General features: G+C 42.7%; 3 protein-coding genes across 4 annotated transcripts; 1 reads left to right on the top strand and 2 right to left on the bottom strand.

The window, feature by feature from the left end:
* Positions 1-1,347: 1,347 nt before the first annotated feature.
* On the bottom strand, positions 1,348-5,070 carry rpl9 (ribosomal protein L9). Its single transcript, XM_060864478.1, has 8 exons — positions 4,991-5,070; positions 4,473-4,519; positions 3,510-3,625; positions 3,306-3,401; positions 3,065-3,197; positions 2,602-2,682; positions 1,976-2,092; positions 1,348-1,508 (listed from the first exon to the last, which is right to left on the bottom strand). Exons 2-7 carry the CDS (start codon positions 4,516-4,518, stop codon positions 1,986-1,988), a joined length of 579 nt encoding a protein of 192 aa, XP_060720461.1. The 5' UTR covers position 4,519; positions 4,991-5,070; the 3' UTR covers positions 1,348-1,508; positions 1,976-1,985.
* A 4-nt stretch (positions 5,071-5,074) lies between these two features.
* On the top strand, positions 5,075-15,976 carry lias (lipoic acid synthetase). Of its 2 annotated transcripts, none has more exons than XM_060864477.1 (11): positions 5,075-5,260; positions 7,874-8,046; positions 9,336-9,429; positions 10,323-10,403; positions 10,530-10,686; positions 10,820-10,877; positions 11,096-11,224; positions 11,704-11,849; positions 12,059-12,129; positions 12,277-12,388; positions 15,586-15,976. In XM_060864477.1, the coding sequence occupies exons 1-11, from the start codon at positions 5,084-5,086 to the stop codon at positions 15,642-15,644; spliced, it is 1,257 nt and encodes a 418-aa protein (XP_060720460.1). In that variant the 5' UTR covers positions 5,075-5,083; the 3' UTR covers positions 15,645-15,976. The 2 variants fall into 2 exon arrangements, with proteins under 2 accessions (XP_060720460.1, XP_060720459.1); XM_060864476.1 differs by having other exon boundaries at positions 7,871-8,046.
* On the bottom strand, positions 15,962-24,288 carry ugdh (UDP-glucose 6-dehydrogenase). Its single transcript, XM_060864475.1, has 12 exons — positions 24,061-24,288; positions 22,798-22,959; positions 21,797-21,898; positions 21,488-21,688; positions 20,957-21,154; positions 20,537-20,684; positions 19,468-19,562; positions 19,231-19,361; positions 17,937-18,076; positions 17,739-17,830; positions 16,622-16,732; positions 15,962-16,506 (listed from the first exon to the last, which is right to left on the bottom strand). Exons 1-12 carry the CDS (start codon positions 24,061-24,063, stop codon positions 16,411-16,413), a joined length of 1,479 nt encoding a protein of 492 aa, XP_060720458.1. The 5' UTR covers positions 24,064-24,288; the 3' UTR covers positions 15,962-16,410.
* Between the last annotated feature and the right edge of the window lie 114 nt (positions 24,289-24,402).

Genomic DNA, 24,402 nt, shown 5'->3' with positions numbered 1-24,402 from the left:
AAGAGGTGTATATGTGTGTGTGTGTGTGTGTGTGTGTGTGTGTGTGTGTGTTTCTTTAATGACAGTGAATTGAGATATTCATTAATAGATTTAAGGATGTAATGGATTTAATTCAACGTCTTGTGACAAGCATTACACAGTCATCAATGTCACCATGTAAGTTAACTTTATATTAGCAGGTTGGTGAAAGTTTTTTAAACACCTGACTCTCACACCTATATGTGAGCTTTCTCCAAACTTTACCACAAAGTCTGAAGCACACAAACGTATAGGATGCGTTTATATGCTGTGGCACTAAACAAGGAGGCGCAAACTTTTGGATATAAAGTTTAGGTTTATAAACAGCACAGCAAACAGACTGAGATTACAGTCATTATTACAGCACCATCACCAGTTATTTAGAACAAAAGTTTAACAGTATTACAGAGGGGAATAAATCAACATCAATCTAATTCTGAAATTTTATTCGGTCCCAATGAAATCAGACTAATTGAAGGCCTACATACACACATGGCATAGAGCCTCATTACACCTTATCAAGCCTCTATTACCAGATTTAATGAATGAACTGTTTAGATTAACTGTTGAACTACTGATGCAGAAACTTAATTATGTGGCCAATCATTTTGAATCAAACATTCAGCAGTGTAAACCTGTCCAAGGTAAAATTGGCTAGATTTTTGTTTGAGTACAAATACGTTGTTTTAAAAAGATATATATAGTGTGCGACTTTTTTTAATTGGTGTAAAAATGCCTATTTTTTAATTTCCACGCTATGAACATCTTAATCGCAGAAAACATTACACAAAATCATAGGCTTGTGCTATCAGTCTTATTCCTGTCTTAAACCAGTCATTACCTGGAATGGAAACCAAAAAAAAAAAAAAACCCCTGCAGACTCATTTGCCATTTAAAATGTTGTCCATCATATATGCAACTTATATATATATATATATATATATATATAGGCTGGCCTTTAAACATAATTATGGCGCACAACTGTATGGCACACAAATCTAACTTGAAATTACACAACAGTTCTACTAAAAATACTGACCCTGTAAGGGACCTTCAGTGGTCTTAGGGAAAAATGTAGTGCGTTAGAACCACATACCAATGTTTAATCAGAAATATACAATTGAGGAGGCCAAGAACCCCTATTCAATAAACCACTTTACATCAGCTGTAAAGTAAACAAGTTGTTGGTCACTGAAGATGAAAAATGAGGGCCCCGAGGTTGACCCCAACTACCACCACTGGCTACTGATTCTCAGACAAAACTTCCCTAAATCCATTTAAAGAAATCTTAAAAACACATTTTAAATCAATGCAAGTGACTTCAAATACTGGTGGTGAAAAAAAAAGTTTATTGACAGATTTGACAAGGACCATAGTTGCTTAATCGTCAGGCTGCTCCACTACAGTGGTCTTCTCACTGACATAAATCCCGTCAAGAAATTTCCGGATGTCTTTCTTGCGCACAGCAGTGGCCTGCTGGATCAGTGCAGCTAAAGACAGACAGAAACGCAAACGTCAACATTTACAGCAAATGTTCTTGACAAATTAGGAAAAAAAATCAATTCCGGAACCGGTTTAAGATGAACCAAACTCCACATACAAACAAAAGCATGTTAATGTGTGAATTAATACAGACGAGCAACTACACAGAATGTAATACTGTCCTGATGAACAGCCATGCAACATGCACAGGCGTTAGAGCTGCAAAGAACACTGGTGTTAGTGCAGATTTATTCAGAAAATAAGGCTCAACATAAACCAAAACAAATGGTGATTAATGCTGCAAAGCACACTGCTGAATTTACTCTTCTGAACCATGTAAGAGAACATTTTCAAAGGAAAGAAATGACGAGCAAGAGGCAATGCAGGTCACCCGGTGGAAGGAAAATATGAAAATTTAGAAAGCGATGCGGAGAGAGAAAGATGTCTTCCAGCCAGACAACGAGCCCGCTCTAACCTCATGTCCTCTACGACTCGGGCTCCACTACTGTCCCCTTCTCGGAGACATAGATACCATCCAGGAACTTTCGGATATCCTTGTTTTTGACTGTGGTTGCCTGCTGGATGAGGGCAGCTGGAAGAAGAGACACTAAGGTGGTGAGGGTCATGCGCACACACGCTGGGGTCACAAATACAAGATACCAGGTTTATAAACAAAGTAAAAACGGATTACAAATCAAGAGAAAAACTTGACATGGTTAGTAAAAGGGACATTATTCTATATGGGTTTCTTTTGTTCAACTAAAAACACTTCAGCACTGATGGAGAAGGTTGAGAAGCTGGAAAAAAAAAAAACTACTTTGATCTTGAATTGATTGTCAGACAGACTATAACCAGAAATCAAATCAGGAATCAAACAGGCTTCAGTCCGAAGATTAACCTTTCTGCTGGCTATGTAAAAACCCTTGAAGTTTAATGTTTCACCCAGATACTGTTTGTCTTCCCATCAACTCCATGCTCGTGGCATAGATGAATAAATACCAGATACAAAACATGTTTTTAAGTAATAAATACGGATTCTTCGGTACAATTTATACACCATGTTGTTCCTGAACAAAATTGAATAAATAGGTGGAGCCTCACCAGAGTTGGACACCAGCTCAATATCATTACCCTCCAGCACCAGCTCGTCTTTCTGGGCAGCGGAGAGCGCGCAGTTCACACCTTAAAACAACCAGGGATTCAATTAGTGTCCTTCACAGTTTCCACAAAAAAAAACAAAAAAAAAAAAAACTTGCCTATCGATGGTGAAAACTAAAGAGAGCAGACGCTGCAACAGAACTGTGTATTCAGAGAATTTTTTTCCACTTGGTTGTGCATTTGCACGTCAATGTAGCAGTGTGTACTATACTGCTGTACTGTCAATGTTACACTATCGTGTTCCGACGTATACAGGAAATGACTAAAACCCACATGACAACTGGAAGCCATTTCTTAACAAAGACCATCAGTTTTGTTAAACTGGTCTTGATCCGAGTGCCAGAACAGAGCCACTAGTGGTGACGTGGCATCGCCTGGTCAGAGTATACCCTTCAGCTCAACACACCTGCCCTCATGCGCACACGGCGGATGTATTTCTCCCCCAGGAAGTTTCTGATCTCTACCAGAGCACCACTCTCCTGAATCACCACATTAATGGGGAAATGGGCGTACACAGATCGCATCTTGTATCTGAAACCCTACGAAACAGAACACAAAGCACACGTTAGTGAGAGAAGACAAACTAAAGACCTAAAAGAACAGTATAAACAAGTTATTTTTCATTCTACCCATGATGTATAACTTACCAGAGTGACACCCTTGATCATGTTCTGGACATGGCTGCAGATGGTTCTGACTGTGGCCAGCTCCTTCCTGTTACCCCACCATTTATCTACACGCAGCTACAAAATCACCACACCACATGTTTCATTCAGACTCTTATGCACCTTTATAATACAACAGCACAAAGTATTAGGTCAGCGTTTCAATCACACAAAGACGCTCGTTACCTTCTTCTGTTTCTTGCCGAGCAGCCGCAGCTCCAGGTTGATGTGGCTGAACTCACGGCGCAGGACACCGCGAGGTCCCTTCACGCTAATAGTGCGGCCTTTCAGCGTCACATCGACTGCAGCGATTAGAACAAAAAATTACAAAATCAGCACATCCAGGAACAATTCTTCAGTCGGGTTCATTTTAAACGAGCACTAACAAAATCGCAACAAAGAACAAGACTGATAACAGGAAAGAGCAGACTGTCTCGACAGACGATTTAAAAACAGTCCAAGTATCACGAGAAAATAAATAATTCATACAAGGGACAATTTATGCACGATTTGCCACCATACAAGATGCATGCGATAAAAGCCACCAAACCTACCGAATGCAGATTTAAAAAAAAATAAATAAAATCACACTTATTACCTAGAGACATTAACCTGGTACGATTATGTCCAGCCTTATAGATCGACCCGAACGTATTGACTGGATTGTAAGGTTGTGAAAGTAACATTATGTACATAATCTCGTACAGAAGGTCGGTCTGGACTCCATCAGCTTTTACGGACTAAGGGACCAACGTTTCCCTTCTGAATCCAACCACCTAAACTCCTTTTTCAATTTAGTGCACGGTGTAATTTTGTGTGTGTAAAATGTTTAAAAAAAAAAGTTGGAGATTCTTAATCTAACTGCAAAACCGGATTATTTCAGATGACCAGATTATTTCAGATGACCAGATTATTTCGGAGCAGATCTTCCACCAGCATAGTTTTTAAATCCGATCTAAACTTCACTTGGACCGAGTGAGGTGTTTACATGAAAGCTTTACAATCTGATTACTGAAACCAGGGCATTATGTATGTTTGTACTGTTTCTCAGGACTGAGAGGTGCACAGACTGGAGGTCCTGCTCCATCGCCCCCACATGTTTAACCCAAAGTTTACAGAGTTAAAGCTCAACACGACCGTGACACGTACCGCTGTCAGGGATGTCCACCGTCTGGGTACTGAGAATGGTCTTCATTCTAAAACACAGGAATCAAAAAATAAAGCCACAGTTTAATTCAATCCTCTACAATGGGACGTTTAGCAAGTTATAAATAAACCCGTATCACTATAACTAGCAAACTAACTAACCTTCTGTAGCTCCACTAACACTTAACACTAACTTTTTTTTAACTTAACATAAACTTCCTTTATGTACAAATCACTCTACGTTCTGTTTAAGTACGTTTTTAATTCTGTATAAAGCGCTTATATGATACATACAGACGATGCTACATGCTAACAGCTAACTCGGCCTGTATGCTAACGGCTAACAAACACAAATATCAAACATCTCGTTATATTAAAGTTAAACGCGGACATGGCGTTAAAATACGAGCGGACATCGTTAAAATAGAGCTTCGTGCGTGAGACAGGACACGATGCGGTGCCGTGGGACGCGCCGTTAGAGCGGATTGAGACGGATTAGAAACAGAGCGCCATGTTCTCACCTCGCCGAAAGAGGAGGAAAGGAAGGAGGACTGACGTCATCACGCACTTGTAGACTGTACGTGCTGCGTCATCGAGGAGAACTTGTCGAGAATATGATAATGGTGTCACGTGACCTTAGGGGTCGTGTGAAGGCAGTAAGGCTGAAGAAGTCGATGCCAGATGACGTGAGAATGACAGTCATGGCGCTGGTCGGTCGGAGTCGTGACGCTGTTTGTCGGTTGTCCTGTAATCACGTTTTATTGTCACCGAGATGGTTTGGAGCGTCTCATGTAAGTGTTACTTGTAGTCTCTAAACTCTGCGTGTGTCTCAGTCGGCTTGTTTGTTCTTTAGTGTGTGTTTGTGTGTGCGTGTGTGTGTCTGTATCCGTGTGTGTCTGTATACGTGTGTGTCTGTATACGTGTGTATCTGTATACGTGTGTGTCTGTATCTGTCTGTATCTGTGTGTGTCTGTATCTGTGTGTGTCTGTATCTGTGTGTGTCTGTATCTGTGTGTGTCTGTATCTGTGTGTGTCTGTATCTGTGTGTGTCTGTATCTGTGTGTGTCTGTATCTGTGTGTGTCTGTATCTGTGTGTGTCTGTATCTGTGTGTGTCTGTATCTGTGTGTGTCTCTGTGTGTGGGTGTGAGTCTCTGTGTGTGGGTGTGAGTCTCTGTGTGTGGGTGTGTCTGTATGTGTCTGTATCTGTGTGTGTCCGTGTCTGTATCTGTGTGTGTCCGTATCTGTATCTGTGTGTGTCTGTATCTGTGTGTGTCTGTGTGTCTGTATCTCTGTGGGTGTGTGTGTGTGTTTGTGTCTGTATCTCTGTGGGTGTGTGTGTGTGTGTCTGTGTGTCTGTATCTCTGTGGGTGTGTGTCTGTATCTCTGTGGGTGTGTGTCTGTATCTCTGTGGGTGTGTGTCTGTATCTCTGTGGGTGTGTGTCTGTATCTCTGTGTGTGTGTCTGTATCTCTGTGTGTGTGTCTGTATCTCTGTGTGTGTGATAATAATAATGCTTATTTATAACGTGTGTGTGCGCATGCTTGTCATTTGTACATTTGATATGCATATTTATGTTTGTACAGTTTAACACACCGTATATAACAGTTCCGGTGTTGTAAGGTGACTTTAAACATGTTTGTATAAGTGTGTGTGTGTGTGTGTGTGTGTGTGCACTTCTTAAGCAGCCAAAGTGTACAGTGTGTATAAGAACCCCAAGATCTCTGTGCCTGATACACTCCTACCAACACAACCCAACTTCCCCTCCTGTAGAGCTGCTGGTGTCATAATAAACACTCAGATCTTTGCATTGTCGATGCTTTGGAGTTTACAATAACCCAGAAAAGGTTGCCTTCCATTTTAGTTCTCTTCCTGGTTTTCTCTTCATGTCTCTGAGTGTTTTTCCTCCCTTCGGTCACCTTCTGCTAAATATTCATCTACATCTGAATTTCTGTGGCACTTATATAGTGGTAGTTATATAGATATCTGTAAAGAACGGATCAATGTTGGCGTTTAACAAAGAAAAGGGTTATAACCTTTACAAGACATGTATTTAACGTAGTCTTCGGTGTCAGAGTCCAGAAGATCGATCAAATACGTTTTTTATGTGGTTTTAAGATGGGAATAAAAAATATATATATAAATAGACACAAAAAAAAAAAAATGAAAACAAATTGAAAAATAAATAAATTTTATGTACAGCGCTAAAGATGATGGAATGGAACAGAACATAATAGAATAGAATGAGAAGCGGTGATGTACTAGGATGGAGGTGGTAACACCTTCACGAGCGCCAACTACAACGTTCAGCAGAACATACAAATAATCATAATCTGCTAGTAGATTATGTGGTGTGTTCTGCTTAGTGTTCATCGGTTCATCCTGATAAAAACAAAAAATCAGGAAAAACTAACAAAAGCACTAAAACAACCGGAGAGCGAAGCACCGTGGCTGCCACGTGCGGCGCCATGGCGTCATAATGCTCATAATAAACTGTAAGTAAATATATAAAGTCGCATTTGATCCTGTTCCATGGTGACAAACGCTGCCATTAACAATCACTTAATGAGAGTTAATAATAAGATCATTTCAATAAATGGTTATATTTTGTTTTAAGGGGGGGCACGGTGGCTTAGCGGTTAGCACGTTCGCCTCACACCTCCAGGGTCGGGGTTCGATTCCCACCTCCACCTTGTGTGTGTGGAGTTTGCATGTTCTCCCCGTGCCTCGGGGGTTTCCTCCGGGTACTCCGGTTTCCTCCCCCGGTCCAAAGACATGCATGGTAGGTTGATTGGCATCTCTGGAAAATTGTCCCTAGTGTGTGATTGTGTGGGTGAATGAGAGTGTGTGTGTGTGTGTCCTGCGATGGGTTGGCACTCCGTCCAGGGTGTATCCTGCCTTGATGCCCGATGACGCCTGAGATTTTACAATCTGAGATTTGTTTTAAAGCAGCGCTTCATGTTACCACATCTGAGACAACTGATCAGCCATAACATTAAAACCACCTGCTTAATATAGTGTCGGTTCCCTCTGGCTTCAAGACGTTAGCATCAGATCCTTCAAGCTCTCTAAGTTGTGAAGTGGGAACTCTAAGGATCAGACATGTTTGTTCAGCGTATCTCACAGATGCTCGATCGGATTGAGACCCGAGTCATGTTCCTCAGACCGTTCCTCAGAGAGCATCAGGGAATGTTGTTGACATGAAGCTGAAGGTCTTCAGCAATTTTCCTGTAGGTGTTGCATTTCAAAGTAACATCCACATGAACTCCAGAACCCAAGATTCACATCTAATCAAATTTTCCTACAAGGTTTGCTATAAGAGCATGCTGGATTGTCTTTATTTTCTTGTCTAACGCTGGCCGAAGCCATAAGAAGGTCTCTCAGGAGTTGTTGTTGTGTTTCAGCAGATCTGCTTGAGTCGAACGAGCAACACAGCCAGCGTTTCACACACCCTACAGGACAGAAAGAAAGAAATAAAAGAAGATGGGCTGAAACTGCAGGACTTTATATCAGGAGATCTATCCGAGAAGAGCAAATGGGAGGAACACATGGGCAACCTGAAGAGACAAAAAGGTGAACGGTGAGTGAAGTAAGAGCTCAAAATTGATTTCCAATGACCAGTGGGTTATGGTTATGATTAGAAGTGTTTTTCTCATAAAGAAAATTCACTTCTAAAATTTTTCCCAGAAGCCCAAAAATTTAGTTTCTCCTTTAATTTTTGTTCTCCTGTTTTTGTTGTGTTCGTGTCGACGATTGAACGTCTTTGTCATGTCTCACTCCACAGTGGTGTTAATATGAAGACAATCGGGACAATTTCTGTTTTCATCTAAAATATTAGGGGCGATATATTCATAGAAAAGTTCCGAAACAAATACAAAAAACTTTTTTTTTTTTTTTTTTTTTTTTTTTTTTTACATAAATGTTTGTATGTTCTAAAGTAAATGCTGATATCAAACTTATTTCTGCTCTCTGAGAGATAAGATGAGAAAAGATGAGATGAGAGACAAGATGGGATATGAAATGTGAGGTAAAAGGAGACATGAGATGAGAGATGAGATGAGGGATAAGAGGAGAGATGAGATGGGATATGAAATGAGAGATATGAGATTTGATATGAGATAAAAGGTAAAATGAGATGAGATTGGAAAAGAGCGATGAGAGGAGATACGAGATGAGCGATGAGAGGAGATACGAGATGAGCGGTGAGAGGAGATACGAGATGAGCGATGAGAGGAGATACGAGATGATCGATGAGAGGAGATACGAGATGAGCGGTGAGAGGAGATACGAGATGAGCGATGAGAGGAGATACGAGATGATCGATGAGAGGAGATACGAGATGATCGATGAGAGGAGATACGAGATGAGCGGTGAGAGGAGATACGAGATGAGCGGTGAGAGGAGATACGAGATGAGCGGTGAGAGGAGATACGAGATGAGCGGTGAGAGGAGGTACGAGATGAGCGGTGAGAGGAGATACGAGATGAGCGGTGAGAGGAGATACGAGATGAGCGGTGAGAGGAGATACGAGATGAGCGGTGAGAGGAGATACGAGATGGGCGGTGAGAGGAGGTACGAGATGAGCGGTGAGAGGAGATACGAGATGAGCGGTGAGAGGAGATACGAGATGAGCGGGAAGAAGATTGATAAAGGTGTCAAAGATCAGTGTTGAGTGAATTTCTATGAAATCTGAAACCATGGCAACCAGTAGTAGACTTCAGACTACAGCGACCGGAGACTCGTAGCGATAAAATCACTGTACATGTGAACGTAGCATAACGTGTTTAAAACCAGCTCTCATCATATACAGGACAATGAATTGATCCAACAATAACAGAAAGTTTTAACCCCCTGTGATCCATATCCTAGGCTCAGGTTACCACCGTGGCTAAAAACCGAGATTCCGATTGGGAAAAACTACAACAGACTGAAGAACACCCTCAGAGACCTGAAGCTACACACCGTAAGTGTCTCCGAACTCATTTATACACAAAGGTATTGTCCCAAATGATTGTGGTTACTGTTCATATTAGTCACCTGTCAGTGGTGTTAGTGTTATGGCTGGTCAGTGTATAATAGAGACTAAATCATGAGCTAAATATGTTAGTCAAAACCGAAGTGGTGTGAGCGCGCGTGTGTGTGTGTGCGTGCGTATGTGAGAGAAAGGGAGAATGTGAGTTGTGAGTGTGTGAGCGAGAGAGGGAGAATGTGAGTGTGTGAGTGTGTGAGAGAGAGAGAGAGAGAGAGAGAGAGAAAGGGAGAGAGAATGTGAGTGTGTGTGTGAGAGAGAGAGAGAGAAAGGGAGAATGTGAGTTGTGAGTGTGTGAGCGAGAGAGGGAGAATGTGAGTGTGTGAGTGTGTGTGTGAGAGAGAGAGAAAGGGAGAGAGAGAGAGAGTGTGTGTGTGTGCGTGTTTGTGAGTGAGAGAGAGAGAAAGGGAGAGAGAGAGAGTGTGCGTGCATATGTGTGTGTTTGTGTGTGCATGCGTGTGTGCGTATGTGTGTGTGTGTGTGTATATGTGTGTGTATACAGTATGTGTGTGTATGTATGTGTATGTGTGTGTTCGTTCCACTAATTAAAGAGGATCCAAAAGCCGCTCAGGAAATGGAATCTGTTGGAGAGTCTTAAAGGCAACATGTGGGCAACTTTCATGACGTTATTATAAAGATGTTTATATTAAATTCAAGCTTTCAGTCTTAATATTTGAACAAAATGATTTGACGGTTTTTGGTTCATTTCGATTTGAACTGATTGAAAGAAAGAAAAACCTTTGCACACAACCATAGTTACTAACGTGAGTTATATGATATTTATATATAGTATATGGAAGTTGCCATTGTTGTTGTTATGGTTACAGGTGTGCGAAGAGGCCAGATGTCCGAACATCGGCGAGTGTTGGGGAGGCGGAGAGTATGCTACTGCCACGGCAACCATCATGGTCAGTACAGTATATTACACAAACACTAATGTAATAATAATAAGAACATTTGAGTTAATATCTCCACCATGACCCTGACACACACTCTCTCTCTCTCTCTCTCTCTCTCTCTCTGTCCGTGTGTAGTTAATGGGGGACACGTGCACACGTGGCTGCAGGTTTTGCTCCGTAAAGACAGCGAGAAAGCCGCCTCCTCTCGACCCTGAAGAGCCTTATAACACAGCTAAAGCTATTGCTGCATGGGGGCTCGACTATGTAGTGCTCACATCAGTGGACAGAGATGGTAAAGAGACACACACACACACACACACACACACACACACACAATACCTGACTGACGATTAATGCATGAACTTACATGGGTTGTAATTAGGAATGTATGTGTGTGTGTGTGTGTGTGTGTGTGTGTTGAACAGATCTTGCTGACGGAGGTGCAGAACACTTTGCAAAGACCGTGTCTCATCTCAAGGGGAGGTAAGAAATAAAAAAAAAAAAAACCTCTAAATACCAAATACACAGACAAGTGAAAAGGAAAAACTAATGGAGTGTCTGTTAGTAATGTGTTGTTGAACAGCATCAGCGCATAAATAGACCAGCGAGTCTATTATTAACGGATTTGTCCATTAAATATAGACTCTTGATGTCTGTTTTTATGTTTAAACGAAACATTTTGTGATCGTACACTATTCCAGGAACCCAAAAATCCTAGTAGAGTGTTTGACGCCTGATTTTCGTGGTGATCTGTTGGCGGTGGAGAAAGTCGCTCTGTCTGGTCTGGATGTTTACGCTCACAACATAGAGACTGTGAGAGAACTGCAGAGGTAAAGACCACAGGGCCATAATTAATATACTAAAGCATCTCACATCAATCACGTCCCAACACGGAGGCGCGCTCTCCATGAAAAGCCAGGAAAAACCCGTCTCTCTATGGTTTATATAAAGCCGTGTAGTGATTTGTGGCCACCAGGTGGCGCATAAAATCCCATTTATAGTGGAGAGTCATTTCCCTGGCTTTTGCTTTAGGTATGTGCAGTGTACAAACTGTGCTTAGTATTTCAGGCTAGTAGTTATTTATACTCGTGTATATTTTATATTCAAATCTTTTTCATATTATTTTTCTTGTTATTATTAATTATTACAGCATTATGGAAGTATCCCTGTTTACTATAGAGTTCATTCATCATAAAAAGAAATCCTTCTACTGTTTTGATTGTTCAAACGATTATTCCCTATAGTAGAATCACTCACTTGTTGTTCTTTCAAAGTTTGCTGCTTTCTTATTTACGGTTCTGACCTTTAGGTATGTACGTGACCCACGTGCGAACTTTGACCAGTCGCTTGCTGTGCTGCGCCATGTTAAAAGCGTCAAACCGAGCATACTGACCAAAACCTCAATTATGCTCGGACTTGGCGAAACAGACGCACAGATACACGCTACTCTCAAAGGTACACACACACACACACACACGTATACAGAAATACATGAAGTTATAAGCAAAGTCTTCCATTAGACCTTCAGCACACAGACAGCCTGAGAGAGCTATTGTTTTCCTTTTTTGTCATCCCTCTCTTATCTATATTTTTAGAGACTGATATGTATACAGAGCAGATTGGTTCAGTACAGGATATACAGATAACACTTTTTCCTGTTATAGAGTTAAGAGACACCGATGTGGACTGTTTGACCCTTGGCCAGTACATGCAACCAACAAAACGACATCTGAAGGTACAACAGCATTAATGAAGCTCTTACGAACCCGGTTACAGCCTTATACGACCACCAGAGCTGACGTCACACTGACCTTTATGGCTGTTTGTTTTATTCAGAGGTACATGAACGTGCTCAATTCTAACCTGTGAATTTTGTGTGTAGGTTGAGGAGTACATCACGCCGGAGATGTTTGCTCACTGGGAGAAGGTGGGGCAGGAATTGGGGTTCGTTTACACAGCGAGTGGTCCCCTAGTGCGTTCCTCTTATAAAGCAGGTAACACAATAGGTTGAAAAGTACAAACTACCAGCATCTAGGTTGTGTCTCAGGCACCGATTCTGATACATGTACTCTGTATCTAATGCCAGTGTCCGATACCGCGTGATAGTATGTACCGTAAGCCGTATCGCTCTTAGCCGTATCATGAATGTATTTTGTGATTAACGGACAAAGCAAAACAAAGCACAAACTGTGCTCTGTGAAAATACTTAGAGGAATCACACTTCTACCCAAACAGTTGGACACTTCTTTGGTTATGCTGTGAGTCCCAGCTGTCTCATGTTACTGCATGTCATTGCTGCCTGGTTGACATTATTATTTATGGTAGAGTTTGCAGTGTGCAGAGAGAGGAGTCTGTCCATGAGTCCGCCTCCATGTTCTGTCCAAACAACCCAAAAATTAGGGTTTTCTCATAAGATCAAGGGGATCTGTGGGTCGAGGGAGCAGTGGTGGCTCAAGTGGTTAAGGTTCTGGGTTGATTGGAAGGTGCCAAGAAGCAGCACTGCCAAGCTGCCACTGTGGGGCAATTAAGCAAGACCCTTATCCCACCCTGCTCCTGGGGTGCTGCCCCTGCACACCAGCCCCAACCTCCTCAGTTGGGAGTTGGGATATGCAAAGAAAATAATTCCTCTGTGCTGTAACACACACACACACACACACACACACGCATATATATATATATATATAGCGATAATATAGGATTCTAAGGGGCATGTGGTAGCCTAGTGGTTAAGGTGTTGGGCTACCAATTGGAAGGTTGTGAGTTTGATTCCTACGTCCACCAAGCTGCCACTGCTGGGCCCCTGAGCAAGGCCCTTAACCCTCAATTGCTCAGTTGTATAAAAATGAAAGGTGCTCTGGATAAGGGCGTCTGCTAAATGCTGTAAACGTAAACGATTCTTTTCCTAAATTTCATTCATTCACTTCACTTCATTCATCTGCTAATATCACTGTCAAATCCAGTGTTGAATAATAGAGAGAGACCTAACCGGTTCTGTGTGGACTTTAAAACAAGACCTGGACTGAACCATGTGCCTTGAGAACCAGGACCATTGGACTGGACCACTCACTGCAGGACTCCATGATGCAGGACTCCATATTGGGAATGTTCATGAGCTTGCCCTGCACCATGTTGATAGACACGACTGTGTACCATTACCATCTGAACATGGTGGTGTTTGTTTGAGATTAATGCACCTGGGTAAAGGTGAAAACACATCAGAAAATTGTTTGCAACTTGGCAACCTCTGATTTGCGACGGAGAGAGATTTTCTCCGCAGGGGACCGGGATGGACAGAGCCATCCATTTCCTCCTGTCTTAATTCCTCCCTTCTGTAACAACTATTGTCAAAACTGGGACCACCTCTCTTCATGGTTCAGGGATATTGAGGTGGTATATCTGCACGCCGTGTGTCTATCTCTTGACTTTAACTCACCGAAATGCTGTGACATCTTGAATGGGTAATAACATGAACACTTGTGAAAACCTATGTAGACCAGTACCCTTATTATCCCCCATAAAGGAATTCAAGTGCTAAGAGCCCTGTTAAGGATTGAGGGGCCTCTTGTACTTGAATAATTGGGGTTTAAGCCAAAGTGTCCTTTATTCGGTGACATTCAAATCGTTTATTGAACGGTTTGACTAAACTGCTTAACCGGGTCAATTGTCGTGCACAAATTAATTTAATTCCGAAAAGCTTATTCGTTCTCTTTCGACATCCCAACACAGGAGATCAACCCTGCCCGCTACAAAAGATCCTTTTGTGTGTAATCCATCAGGACTAATTATCGAGTAATGTTAGTGTGCACAATCGAGCTTTTGGAGTGGTTACAAGTTGTGTGTGGCATGTCGTAAATGTCAGCCGGTCAAGCCACCGTACATCACCGAGAATGCCCAGCCAATAGAAATGGGCCATGAGACGATTGGCTGTTTTGTCCGAACCTAAATTCCCCACCACAGGATTATGACAGAAAAACATTTACAGACACTTTCTGACTCATTTCTTCCTGTTTTTAGGAAAAACGCAGGTTTGGGGAACTGGATTCAGGGGAAATGGCCCCTGTGTCCATACAGGAGGGATGGGGATAGAAAGGGGAGAAAAAAGAAAGAACAAGTGGGAGAGGGGTAGAAGGCTAGTGAATGAATGCTGCAGTAGCAAGGGTCTTAACCATCTCTGCAAGCAGGGAGGACTCCATGATGGTGGATCATCCACACTTTCCCAGATTTCAGCCCCAGTGTGACGTACCTATGGGTTTGATCAAAAGAAAGAAGACTAAAGGCAGGCTTGCACCACTCCTCCATTTCAAGCTTTTAATCTTCTTAGGTTTGCACATGAGGATTTCTCTTCAGGATCCATCTGCAATATTAACTTGCTGGTCGACGCGATCAGCTGTTAAATCTGTTAGTGAAAATCATTGTCACCAATGCACACAGGAGACCTTGATCTATCAGGGATTTTGGTGGATTTTCCAGTTACGCAGTTCCTCTTTTGTTGCCAGTTATTTTGGTCGCTTCTGACAAAATACACACACATTTCACTTGCACTCCAGCCACGTTTGGGAAAGTTCAAGAGCTGCATCGCGTTAATCAACGTGGAGAGCTTATTTATTCAGCGTGTTGTGGATTTTGAAACTTTCCTTCTCCACCTCATGGCATGGAGGTCCTCAGGCCCACGTGTCCGCTTCTTGACAAATTAAACTGTTCTTGTCTTTGTGAAATTATTGTAAACTTTGGTGATTGCGTGTATATTTTTATGTCAATCGCTCGACTCATTCACCTCGACAACCAAGTTTGTGTGCAGTTTCAAACGTCGCTTCTAGAGTCCAGAAAGTTGAAGTTTTTTGTTTTGTTTTTTTTTTTTTTAATAATCTTTGAATCCAATTTGTTTCTATTGTAATGTTTGAATAGTTCTCTATATTCATTTGACTGGAAAAACAAACAAAACTTGTGGTCACTTTCTTGAAGGGAGCCAATAGCACTGACTGTAACCGACCACAATCGGTACCAAACGTGAGCAATACTACAGCAACAATTAGCACCGTAGCTAAACTCATGTAGTCATGGCAATCAAGTGGAAAGGATTGTGAGGATTGTGTTGTTGACTTTAGGTTTCTGAAAATGAGCAAAGCAGAAACGAATTCAGGCTTTAAAACACTGCCGGATATTTCACTGTCTTTGATGTTCGTTTGCACAGGTGAGTTCTTCCTAAAGAACCTGCTGAAGAAGAGAAAGACGGAAGGAACCGCGGAGTAAAGACGGCCAACATCTTGACCCTGGACTCAAAGTCCATCGTCGAGGAATCTGAACAACAAAAAATATTTCTTTTAAGCCACAGCTTCGATACGTTCTATAACGGAGTCTTCTGGTACGTGGACGAGAGGGACAGAAGACGACAGCCAGCAGTAGACAAAGTCGTCTTCAGAATGCATTACTTATTAGCGAAGCATCACCAGGTTCTTCAGGGTGGTGAAGCGATACCCAAAAGTCACCGTGTAATTTAATTAAGCGAGATATTGTAGAAAGTGACAATTAAATGACAAAGGAATCAAGAACTGTACAGTGAAATAAAATGATTTTGAAGCGTTTGTTCATTTTATTTTGTGAAAATAAGATACGATTCAAATTGGTCCATGTGTATTTAAGAAGTTGTCGCCTTTTTTTTTTAAACGTTACTAACCTGTACAATATGAAATGATTCAATTATTAAAAAGTTCACAGTAAACTAACACACGTGTATATCACATGACACGATTACATAACGATTAAGTGCAGACTTCCATCATATTTCAGACACAACGTGTAGAAAAACTGAATCAGGGCTCTGCTGAAACTCTCGGAAACGTTTTCACTGGAATTACACGGTCAGGAAAATACTCGTGCAACACCAAGTGACTAACTTCTGAAAGTCAAAGGCATTTCTAATGTTTTTTTTTTTTTTTTTTTAAATCTGAATAATTCTTTACAGATATCCATGTAGACACAGTGCCGTATACACTCGTGTGTGTGTATGTGTGTGGTCTCAGACTTTGGGTTTCTTCATTGGCGGCTCATTGAGGGTGATCCCTGTGGGTGTGAAAGGAAGCCTGGTCATCACCTTCTTTCCAATTGTCTCGATCTACAGGCGCAAAAATAGATACAGACAATACGTGAAGTTATTATACTGATTAACGTATGACGTGATACATTTGTACGTGAGAAAGACACACAGATACACACACACACACACACACCTGGAAACCGAGGTTCTGTAGTTGAAGGTGTAAATGATCGAGAACTCGGCGGCCGTCGAAAATGAACGCCGGCTTCAACATCTGATGATAAATCTGTTCATAATCTAGATCCTTTAAAACACACACACACACACACACAAAACGTTACAAAGGCTTTCATGTTAACACAAAATCTATGTGGGTTTATAACTCTTTAAATTAAAAACTTACTCGAATCCTCCCATAATTACATTTCCTTATTTTGGTGTTTTGTACATTCAAATAAAAAGAAACAATTTGCTGGATCATGAAACCATAAATGTAATAAACGTCCAGCGAACGTCCAGAACTGCGGCCGCTCTTCAAAGTAACAGGAAAGATTGTCCAGACAGTTTATAAGAAGGGTTGTTTTGGACTGTATTTATTTAAGCACCAGGCTTTATTAACTGCGTTTCTTTCTCTAAGGGCCTTTTTACACCTGGTCACTTCACGTGTTTTCTCTGATCCGATAGCTGTCTGATTTGTTAAAACTGTTCCATTTACATTAGGCCACATAAATGCGTCTCGGCGAATCGGATATCGATCCGATCTTTCTACTCCCGCCCAAAATGCAAATATATTTTACCTCATTTCCGGAGTAATTGAAATGGAACACGCTTTGGTGTATGCGGTTGCTACAAAAAAAACAGCAATTACTGTTTGCTGCATTTTCGCTGGCAGCAGCAGTGCATTTTAAGACCCAATGAGACACCTGGGTGAAAGATCGGAGCAGCGCTGGTGGGAAAACATAATTGTTTCTGGCGCGATGCACGACTCGCGAGTCACCTGCGAGTGACGTTCTTCCGTTTGGGAGGAGTATAGCGCTGGCGTATGTGGCTTGAACAACCACATTCATTTACACCTGTCCAGTTTCATCTGAAATGCGTCCCAGACCACCTCCTGAAGTGGTTTGAGCGATCGGATTTATATCCGTCTCAAAACCGTTTCAGAGGGCATTTAGACCTGGTCTTTTTACCATCAGATGGCTATCTGATCACAGAAAACGCATGAAGTGACCAGGTGTAAAAACCCCCTAAGTGTTTGTTTTTAAAACGTCTGGAGTGTTGTTATATATAGTGACCTGTGTGTGTGTATTTACCTTAAACATGTCCCATTCAGTGCAGATCACTAGTGCATGAGCACTTTTACAGGCTTCATAAGGATCTGAGGTCACAGTGACCAGCTCGGATACTGAGGAGAGTAAAACACACACACACACACACACATTACCATCTGATCAGTTTCTACCAGACACTGCTGATCATACAGTATAACAATCACACACACAAACACACACCTCTCTTAGGATTGTCTCCTGAGATGCTGGGCTGGGACAGGTCCTGTATGATCTGTTCTTTTGGCACTTTAGGGTCAAAAATGTGTAGCTCGGCTCCTTCATCCATCAGATATTTAGAAATATAAATACTGGAAGACTCTCTGTAAAGGTGCGCGCACACACACACACACACACACACACACACACAAAGTGCTACGTCAGGATGATAGGATTGTAACAGGTTCTTCTGCCCTTGTACTTAAACCCAGGTAACACGACTCAGCAATTCTGCTCCTTAGTCATGTGTTTACAGCGTGGTTGGTTTAGGGAGAGTGTGTGAGCGAACATGTGTGTTTGTAAGAGTGTGTGTGAGCGAGTGTGTGTGAGCGAGTGTGTGAGCGAGTGTGTGTGTGAGTGTGTAAGAGTGTGTGAGCGAGTGTGTGTGAGTAAGAGTGCGTGTGTGTTTGTAAGTGTGTGTGAGCGAGTGTGTGTGTGAGCAAGCGTGTGTATGAGCAAGCGTGTGTGTGAGCAAGCGTGTGTGTGTGAGTGTGTGTGTGTAAGAGTGTGTGAGTGAGTGTGAGCGAGCGTGTGAGCGTATGTGTGAGCGAGCATGTGTGTGTAAGAGTGTGTGTGTGAGCAAGTGTGTGTGTGTGTGTGTGTGTGTGAGCGATCGTGTGTGTGTGTGTAAGAGTGTGTGTGTGGGAGCGAGCGTGTGTGTGTAAGAGTGTGTGTGAGCGAGCGTGTGAGCGAGCGTGTGTGTGTGTGTGAGCGAGCGTGTGTGTGTGTGTAAGAGTGTGTGTGAGCGATTGTGTGTGTGTAAGAGTGTGTGTGTGGGAGTGAGCGTGTGTGTGTGTAAGAGTGTGTGTGTGTGTGTGAGCGAGCGTGTGTGTAAAAGAGTGTGTGTGTAAGAGTGTGTGTGAGCGAGCATGTGTGTGTGTAAGAGTGTGTGGGAGTGAGCGTGTGTGTGTGTGTGTGTGTGTGTGTGTGTGTGTGTGTGTAAGTAAGAGTGTGTGTGAGCAAGTGTGTGTAAGAGTGTGTGTAAGAGTGTGTGAGCGAGCGTGTGTGTGTAAGAGTGTGTGTGTGTGTGTGTGAGCAAGCACGTGTGTGTGTGTGTGTGTGTGAGAGAGTAAAAGAGTGTGTGATCGAGCCCTAAGGCATCACAGGCAATGAATCACTTTCAGTGAATTTCAAAGGGAATTTTTAATGAAGAAATTGATGCCATGTGGGAAGAGTGGATGTGAAAGAAGCTGTGTGTGTGTGTGTGTGTGTGTGTGTGTGTGTGTGTGTGTGTGTGTGTGTGTGTGTGTGTGTGTACCTGGTGTCCCCAGTGTCTTTCTTGAAAGAGAAGCCTAGCAAGGCAATTTTCTTCCCTGTTACAGTGTTAAAGAGACAGTCGATGATCCTGCATGCAAACCTCTTCCTCTGGTACTCGTTCATATCGATCACCTACAATGTAAAGAAACGTAATGGAAACATTTTCTCTCTGATGTGTGACGACGGGGAACAAACTGTACAGACATGAGTGAGAACTTAAGGGTTAAACTTCCTGTACCTGCTGCCAGTACGACGCCACTTCAGGTAGATTCAGTGCCTCACACAGATACACTAAATTCAGCACATCCTTCTGGAAACAGCTTCCTCCAAAGCCTGGCAGGCGCACACACACACACACACACACACACACAGACACACACAGACACACACAGACACACACAGACACACACAGACACACACAGACACACACACACAGACACACAGACACACACACAGACACACACACACACACACACACACAGACACACACACAGACACAGACAGACACACACACAGACACACACCAACAGAGACACACACACACACAGAGAGACAGACAGACAAACACAGACAGACAGACACAGAGACAGACAGACAGACAAACAAACACAGACACACACACACAGACAGACAGACAAACACAGACACAGAGACAGACACAGACAGAGACACACACGCACACACACAGACACAGACAGACAGACACAGACAGACAGACAAACACAGACACAGAGACAGACACACACAGACAGACAGACACACAGACACACACAGACAGACACACACACACACACACAGACACACACACACAGACACACACAGACAGACACACACAGACAGACACACACACACACACACACAGACACAGAGACAGACAGACAAACACAGACACAGAGACAGACACAGACACAGAGACAGACACACACACACAGACAGACACACACAGACAGACAGACACACACAGACAGACAGACACACACAGACAGACAGACAAACACAGACAGACAAACACAGACACAGAGACAGACACACACAGACACACACACAGACACACACACAGACACACACACAGACACACACACACAGACACACACACAGACACACACACAGACACACACACACAGACACACACACACAGACACACAGACAGTTCAGTTTGAGTTACGACTGTTATGCTCAGTTTATTCAGCAACTCTTACAACATCAAGAAATGAAAAGCAACACTTTCATATAGGGGTCATGGGGGTTGGCCAAATGAATATTCATAACTCTCTCTCACACACACACACACACACACACACACTCACCCACGCTGGCCTTAAGGAACTTGCTGCCGATACGCTGGTCCATGCCGATGGCTCTGGCTACCTCCTCCACATCAGCACCGGTGGACTCACACAGAGCCGAGATGGAGTTTATGCTGCTGATACGCTGAGCCAGAAATGCGTTCGCTGCCTAATGTATGCACACAGAGAGAGAGAGAGAGAGAGAGAGAGAGAGAGAGAGAGAGAGAGAGAGAAAATAGTAGGTGAGGAGAGAGAAAGAGAGAGAGAGAGAGAGAGAAGCAGATATTTAATGCACATGTTGAACATATTTGAATTACTCTTATTATGTGTTTATAATAATTACGCTGTAACACTCTGTGCTAATGTACAAAGCCATTGCTCAGGTGCTGCTTATATCAGATGCTCGTGTGCGCACACAAACACACACACACACACACTCACTAGTTTAGACAGCTCTGATGACCATGTGTTGGTGGTGATGATGCGGGACTTGGGCACCCAGTGCTCATACACCTCACACAGAGCCCTGATGGCCTTCTGACCTTCAGGAGTTTCATCTCCACCAATCAGCACACGGTCCGGCTCCTTAAGGTCCTTCACCGCGGTCCCTTCAGCAAGAAACTCTGGGTTGGAAAGCACCTGTGAGAGGAAAGCGAGTCAATCCCACAGTTTAAATCTGTACTAAAATCCTGGTACAACCGTTGTGTCAGAACACTGTAGCTGCATCACACAGAGCATGAGGATTAAACCACACTGTAATAAAGTGTGTGAGAGAGAGAGAGAGAGAGAGAGAGAGAGAGAGAGAGAGAGAGAGAGAGAGAGAGAGAGAGAGAGAGAGAGAAAGTTTAAAGTCTCAGCAAAGACAACCTTGAGCACCGGATCTGAGCTTCTTATTTTTGGAACGCGGATATCACAAGTAAGATACCGAAATTGTGTCAGCCATGCAAAACACACACACACACACACACACACCTGTAGGTTAAGGCTAGGTTTGGTGTTGGCTTCAAAGATCCTGCGTATGCTCTCAGCAGCTCGCACCGGCACCGTGCTTTTCTCCGTCACGATCTTATAACCGTCTGAGACCTCCACTATCCGGCGTGCACACGCCTCGATGAACTTCAGGTCAGCCGCTCGGCCTTTTCCCATCCCGTACGTCTTAGTGGGAGTGTTTACCTGAGAGCAGAGCAGAGGTTTGGGGTCAATACGCATACAAGAGGCACGTAGAGTTTTATCTAAACACACAAACCTGCTCTAGCAGTCATGTGACATCATTACACTCACTGAAATGAAGACCAGGTCTGCTTCCTTGATGGCCGAGTCGATGTCAGTGGAGAAAAAAAGGTTCTGGCCTCGACATGACAGCACGACCTCGTTCAGGCCCGGCTGCACAGGGACATAGGGAAAAAAAAAAAAAAACAAGCATCACTGAGCTGTCTGGGTGAGGTCCTTAACCCGGTCTGCTCCACGACTAGCGCCCGACTCTAGCGCCCGGCCGACTCTAGCCGCCCGCCTCTAGCCGCCCGCCCCTAGCCGCCCGACCCTAGCCGCTCGACCCTAGCCGCTCGACTCTGACCCCAGCTTCCTAACATGCTGTGAGGAATTTCACTAAATAATTTTACAGAGCTGTATACATGATCTCTAACATAAATGACTATAGACCAGGGGAAATCGAAATCGTCGAGACGTGAAAGTTTAACAATGGCATTCGCTGTTAATTTGACTATTTGTAGGCTTCGACATGGAGGAGTTCGAGTTGAACCTATAATGAACTCGGATGTTGCGCTAATTTACGAGTCGCTCAAGAGCTCCCGGTTACACGACTCCAAACGACCGCATACGACTGTAGAGAGGACGTTATATAAACTCGTACTCTGTAGAGTTAATAATGATTTATAAATCACTCTATACAGCGTCACCCAAATCAGTACGAGGTTCAGTTTTTCAGTCTGATTCCTCTCAACGTTTCTTCCTCATAACATCTCAGGGAGTTTTTCCTTGCCACAGTCGCCTCCGGTTTGCTCATTAGGGATGAAAGATCTAGCGTTTTATTTCTTAAACTTAAAAAACAAATCGTAATACACAATAAAAAAACAACCTTACATGAACATGCATTCGATGTATTTTCTAATTGAGACGGACCAAGATTGTGTGCGAGGTTGTTTTTGTAGCGTTAACGTGGAACAAAACAAAAAAAAAAAAAGAATACACTAATGTTGTCCGTTATGTGACTAACGTGGAGTAAAACAAACAAACAAAGCAAAATAAAAAAAAAACAGATTTACCTCATAGATGGGAAGCGTGTCCGAGTTCCAGGCTTTGATTCTGGACTCGTTCACGTCGACCACCGTCACTGTGATCTCTGGACACATGCTGGCGATGACGCTGCACGTTGGGCCCCCAACATAACCAGCGCCTATGCAGCAGATTTTCCTAATCTGAACCATCTGGAAGAGAACACGGATATCAGCTTGGGTCACACTTAAGATTCTTAAATCTAGAAAAATGAACCAGACGTTTTGAAATTTGGGATCGTCGGTAAACGAGGTAGAACTTCGTCCACGTCTCATCTGAATACCGTATTTTTCATTACAGTCCCTGTGGTCATCCCAGGACTCTCGTTCACAATACACTGTACATCATTTAAACACACTTAGAAGTGTTATGTGCCACCCAGAACATGATGGGTTCAGCGTTAAGGCTGATTCATCCTTGGGTTGATTCTATAGTGCCACGGTCATCTCAGGCTTGTTCACGATGGACCTAAAGCTACTTTTTGACGACGACTATTACTAAAAACTCTATATAAAGGCTTGAACTAAAACCAGACTTTTTTTACACTAGACTAAAAATCTGAAAATTATTCATACTGATCGATCTGAATGGCTGAAAAACGTGACATTCTTTCATAAAGTAATGAGGAATTGGGAGTTGGGTTTAGTTTTAAAAACTCTGAAGCGAAAAACAGTTAAATACTGACCAGATGTTTCGTCACTGTGAACAACCTCTAATTACAGGGGGGAAAAAAAAGTCCTCTGGGTCCCAAATGGGGCCTTCGGTGAAGGTCCAGGAGCCATGAGGAGTTGTAAAGGTTCACATTAATGCATCTGTCTCAGCTTCTCTGGACACAAAGGGACTACTATAAACCCCCAGCTCACTACACTGACCTTCTTGTTAACGATTCATGATCCAGGACTGGTTTGGCTCTCTATAATAAAACATCTACAGAAACCTCATGCATGGGAAGGCAGGGGTGTGTTCAATAACAACCACAAATTCTTGTCGAAAACTCATTTTAGACATCATTTAAGCATTTTTATGGGTGATGGATAAAATGCTAGAAGATAGAGTGATAGAAATGCTTTTTTGCTTCTTTTTTTTTTTTTTTAAACACAGCAGTCAGGAAGAAATCAAAGTAAAATAAAATGAAAGGAAAAAGTGTGTATTATTTATTCAAAACAGACATTGAACAAGATTAATACTTATAAACACTGTTAATTTAATTTACATGATGTTAATGTAAGAAGCAGTGAATAAATCTTTCTTACCATGAAGTTAAAGGAAGAAATCTGTCTCTAGTTGTTGACTGATGGACTGATGAGAGTCACTTTGTCTCTTTTTTATCTCCTTCGGTCACAAAAGATCTCAGCTGCTGCTTCAATGGACACTTTCTTACTGAATGAATAAAAGATTGATCATGACGAATGTTTTTCCTCTCTCTTACTTATATACACACACACACACTCTCTCACACACACACTCACACACACACACACCCACTTAGCAAAAAGGAGGAGGAATAATACGTAAAAGCAACCCACTTCCGGTGGGGATATAATAAGAGTCACGTGATCACAACTCGGAAAAGGGCGTAGTTTATACATACGACT

The sequence above is a fragment of the Tachysurus vachellii genome, chromosome 2 (genome assembly GCF_030014155.1).
Source record: "Tachysurus vachellii isolate PV-2020 chromosome 2, HZAU_Pvac_v1, whole genome shotgun sequence".
Taxonomy (NCBI): Eukaryota; Metazoa; Chordata; class Actinopteri; order Siluriformes; family Bagridae; genus Tachysurus; species Tachysurus vachellii.
This window is presented reverse-complemented; position numbering and strand designations above follow the sequence as displayed.

Bases quoted from the DNA above. Each gene is read 5' to 3' on its own strand.
- rpl9 (XM_060864478.1), bottom strand. From the start codon at position 4,518: ATGAAGACCATTCTCAGTACCCAGACGGTGGACATCCCTGACAGCG. The intron at 2,683-3,064 runs GTGTGTTGAGCT...GGTTGTTTTAAG, and splicing joins CCGTGTGCGCATGAGGGCAG to GTGTGAACTGCGCGCTCTCC. The intron at 2,093-2,601 runs GTGAGGCTCCAC...CTCTTCTTCCAG, and splicing joins TGAGCTGGTGTCCAACTCTG to CTGCCCTCATCCAGCAGGCA.
- lias (XM_060864476.1), top strand. From the start codon at position 5,084: ATGATAATGGTGTCACGTGACCTTAGGGGTCGTGTGAAGGCAGTAAGG. The intron at 11,225-11,703 runs GTAAAGACCACA...TCTGACCTTTAG, and splicing joins ACTGTGAGAGAACTGCAGAG to GTATGTACGTGACCCACGTG. The intron at 11,850-12,058 runs GTACACACACAC...TTCCTGTTATAG, and splicing joins GATACACGCTACTCTCAAAG to AGTTAAGAGACACCGATGTG.
- ugdh (XM_060864475.1), bottom strand. The intron at 21,155-21,487 runs GTGTGTGTGTGT...TTCCTCTCACAG, and splicing joins AACCTAGCCTTAACCTACAG to GTGCTTTCCAACCCAGAGTT. The intron at 19,563-20,536 runs GTGAGTGTGTGT...TGCGCCTGCCAG, and splicing joins GTTCCTTAAGGCCAGCGTGG to GCTTTGGAGGAAGCTGTTTC.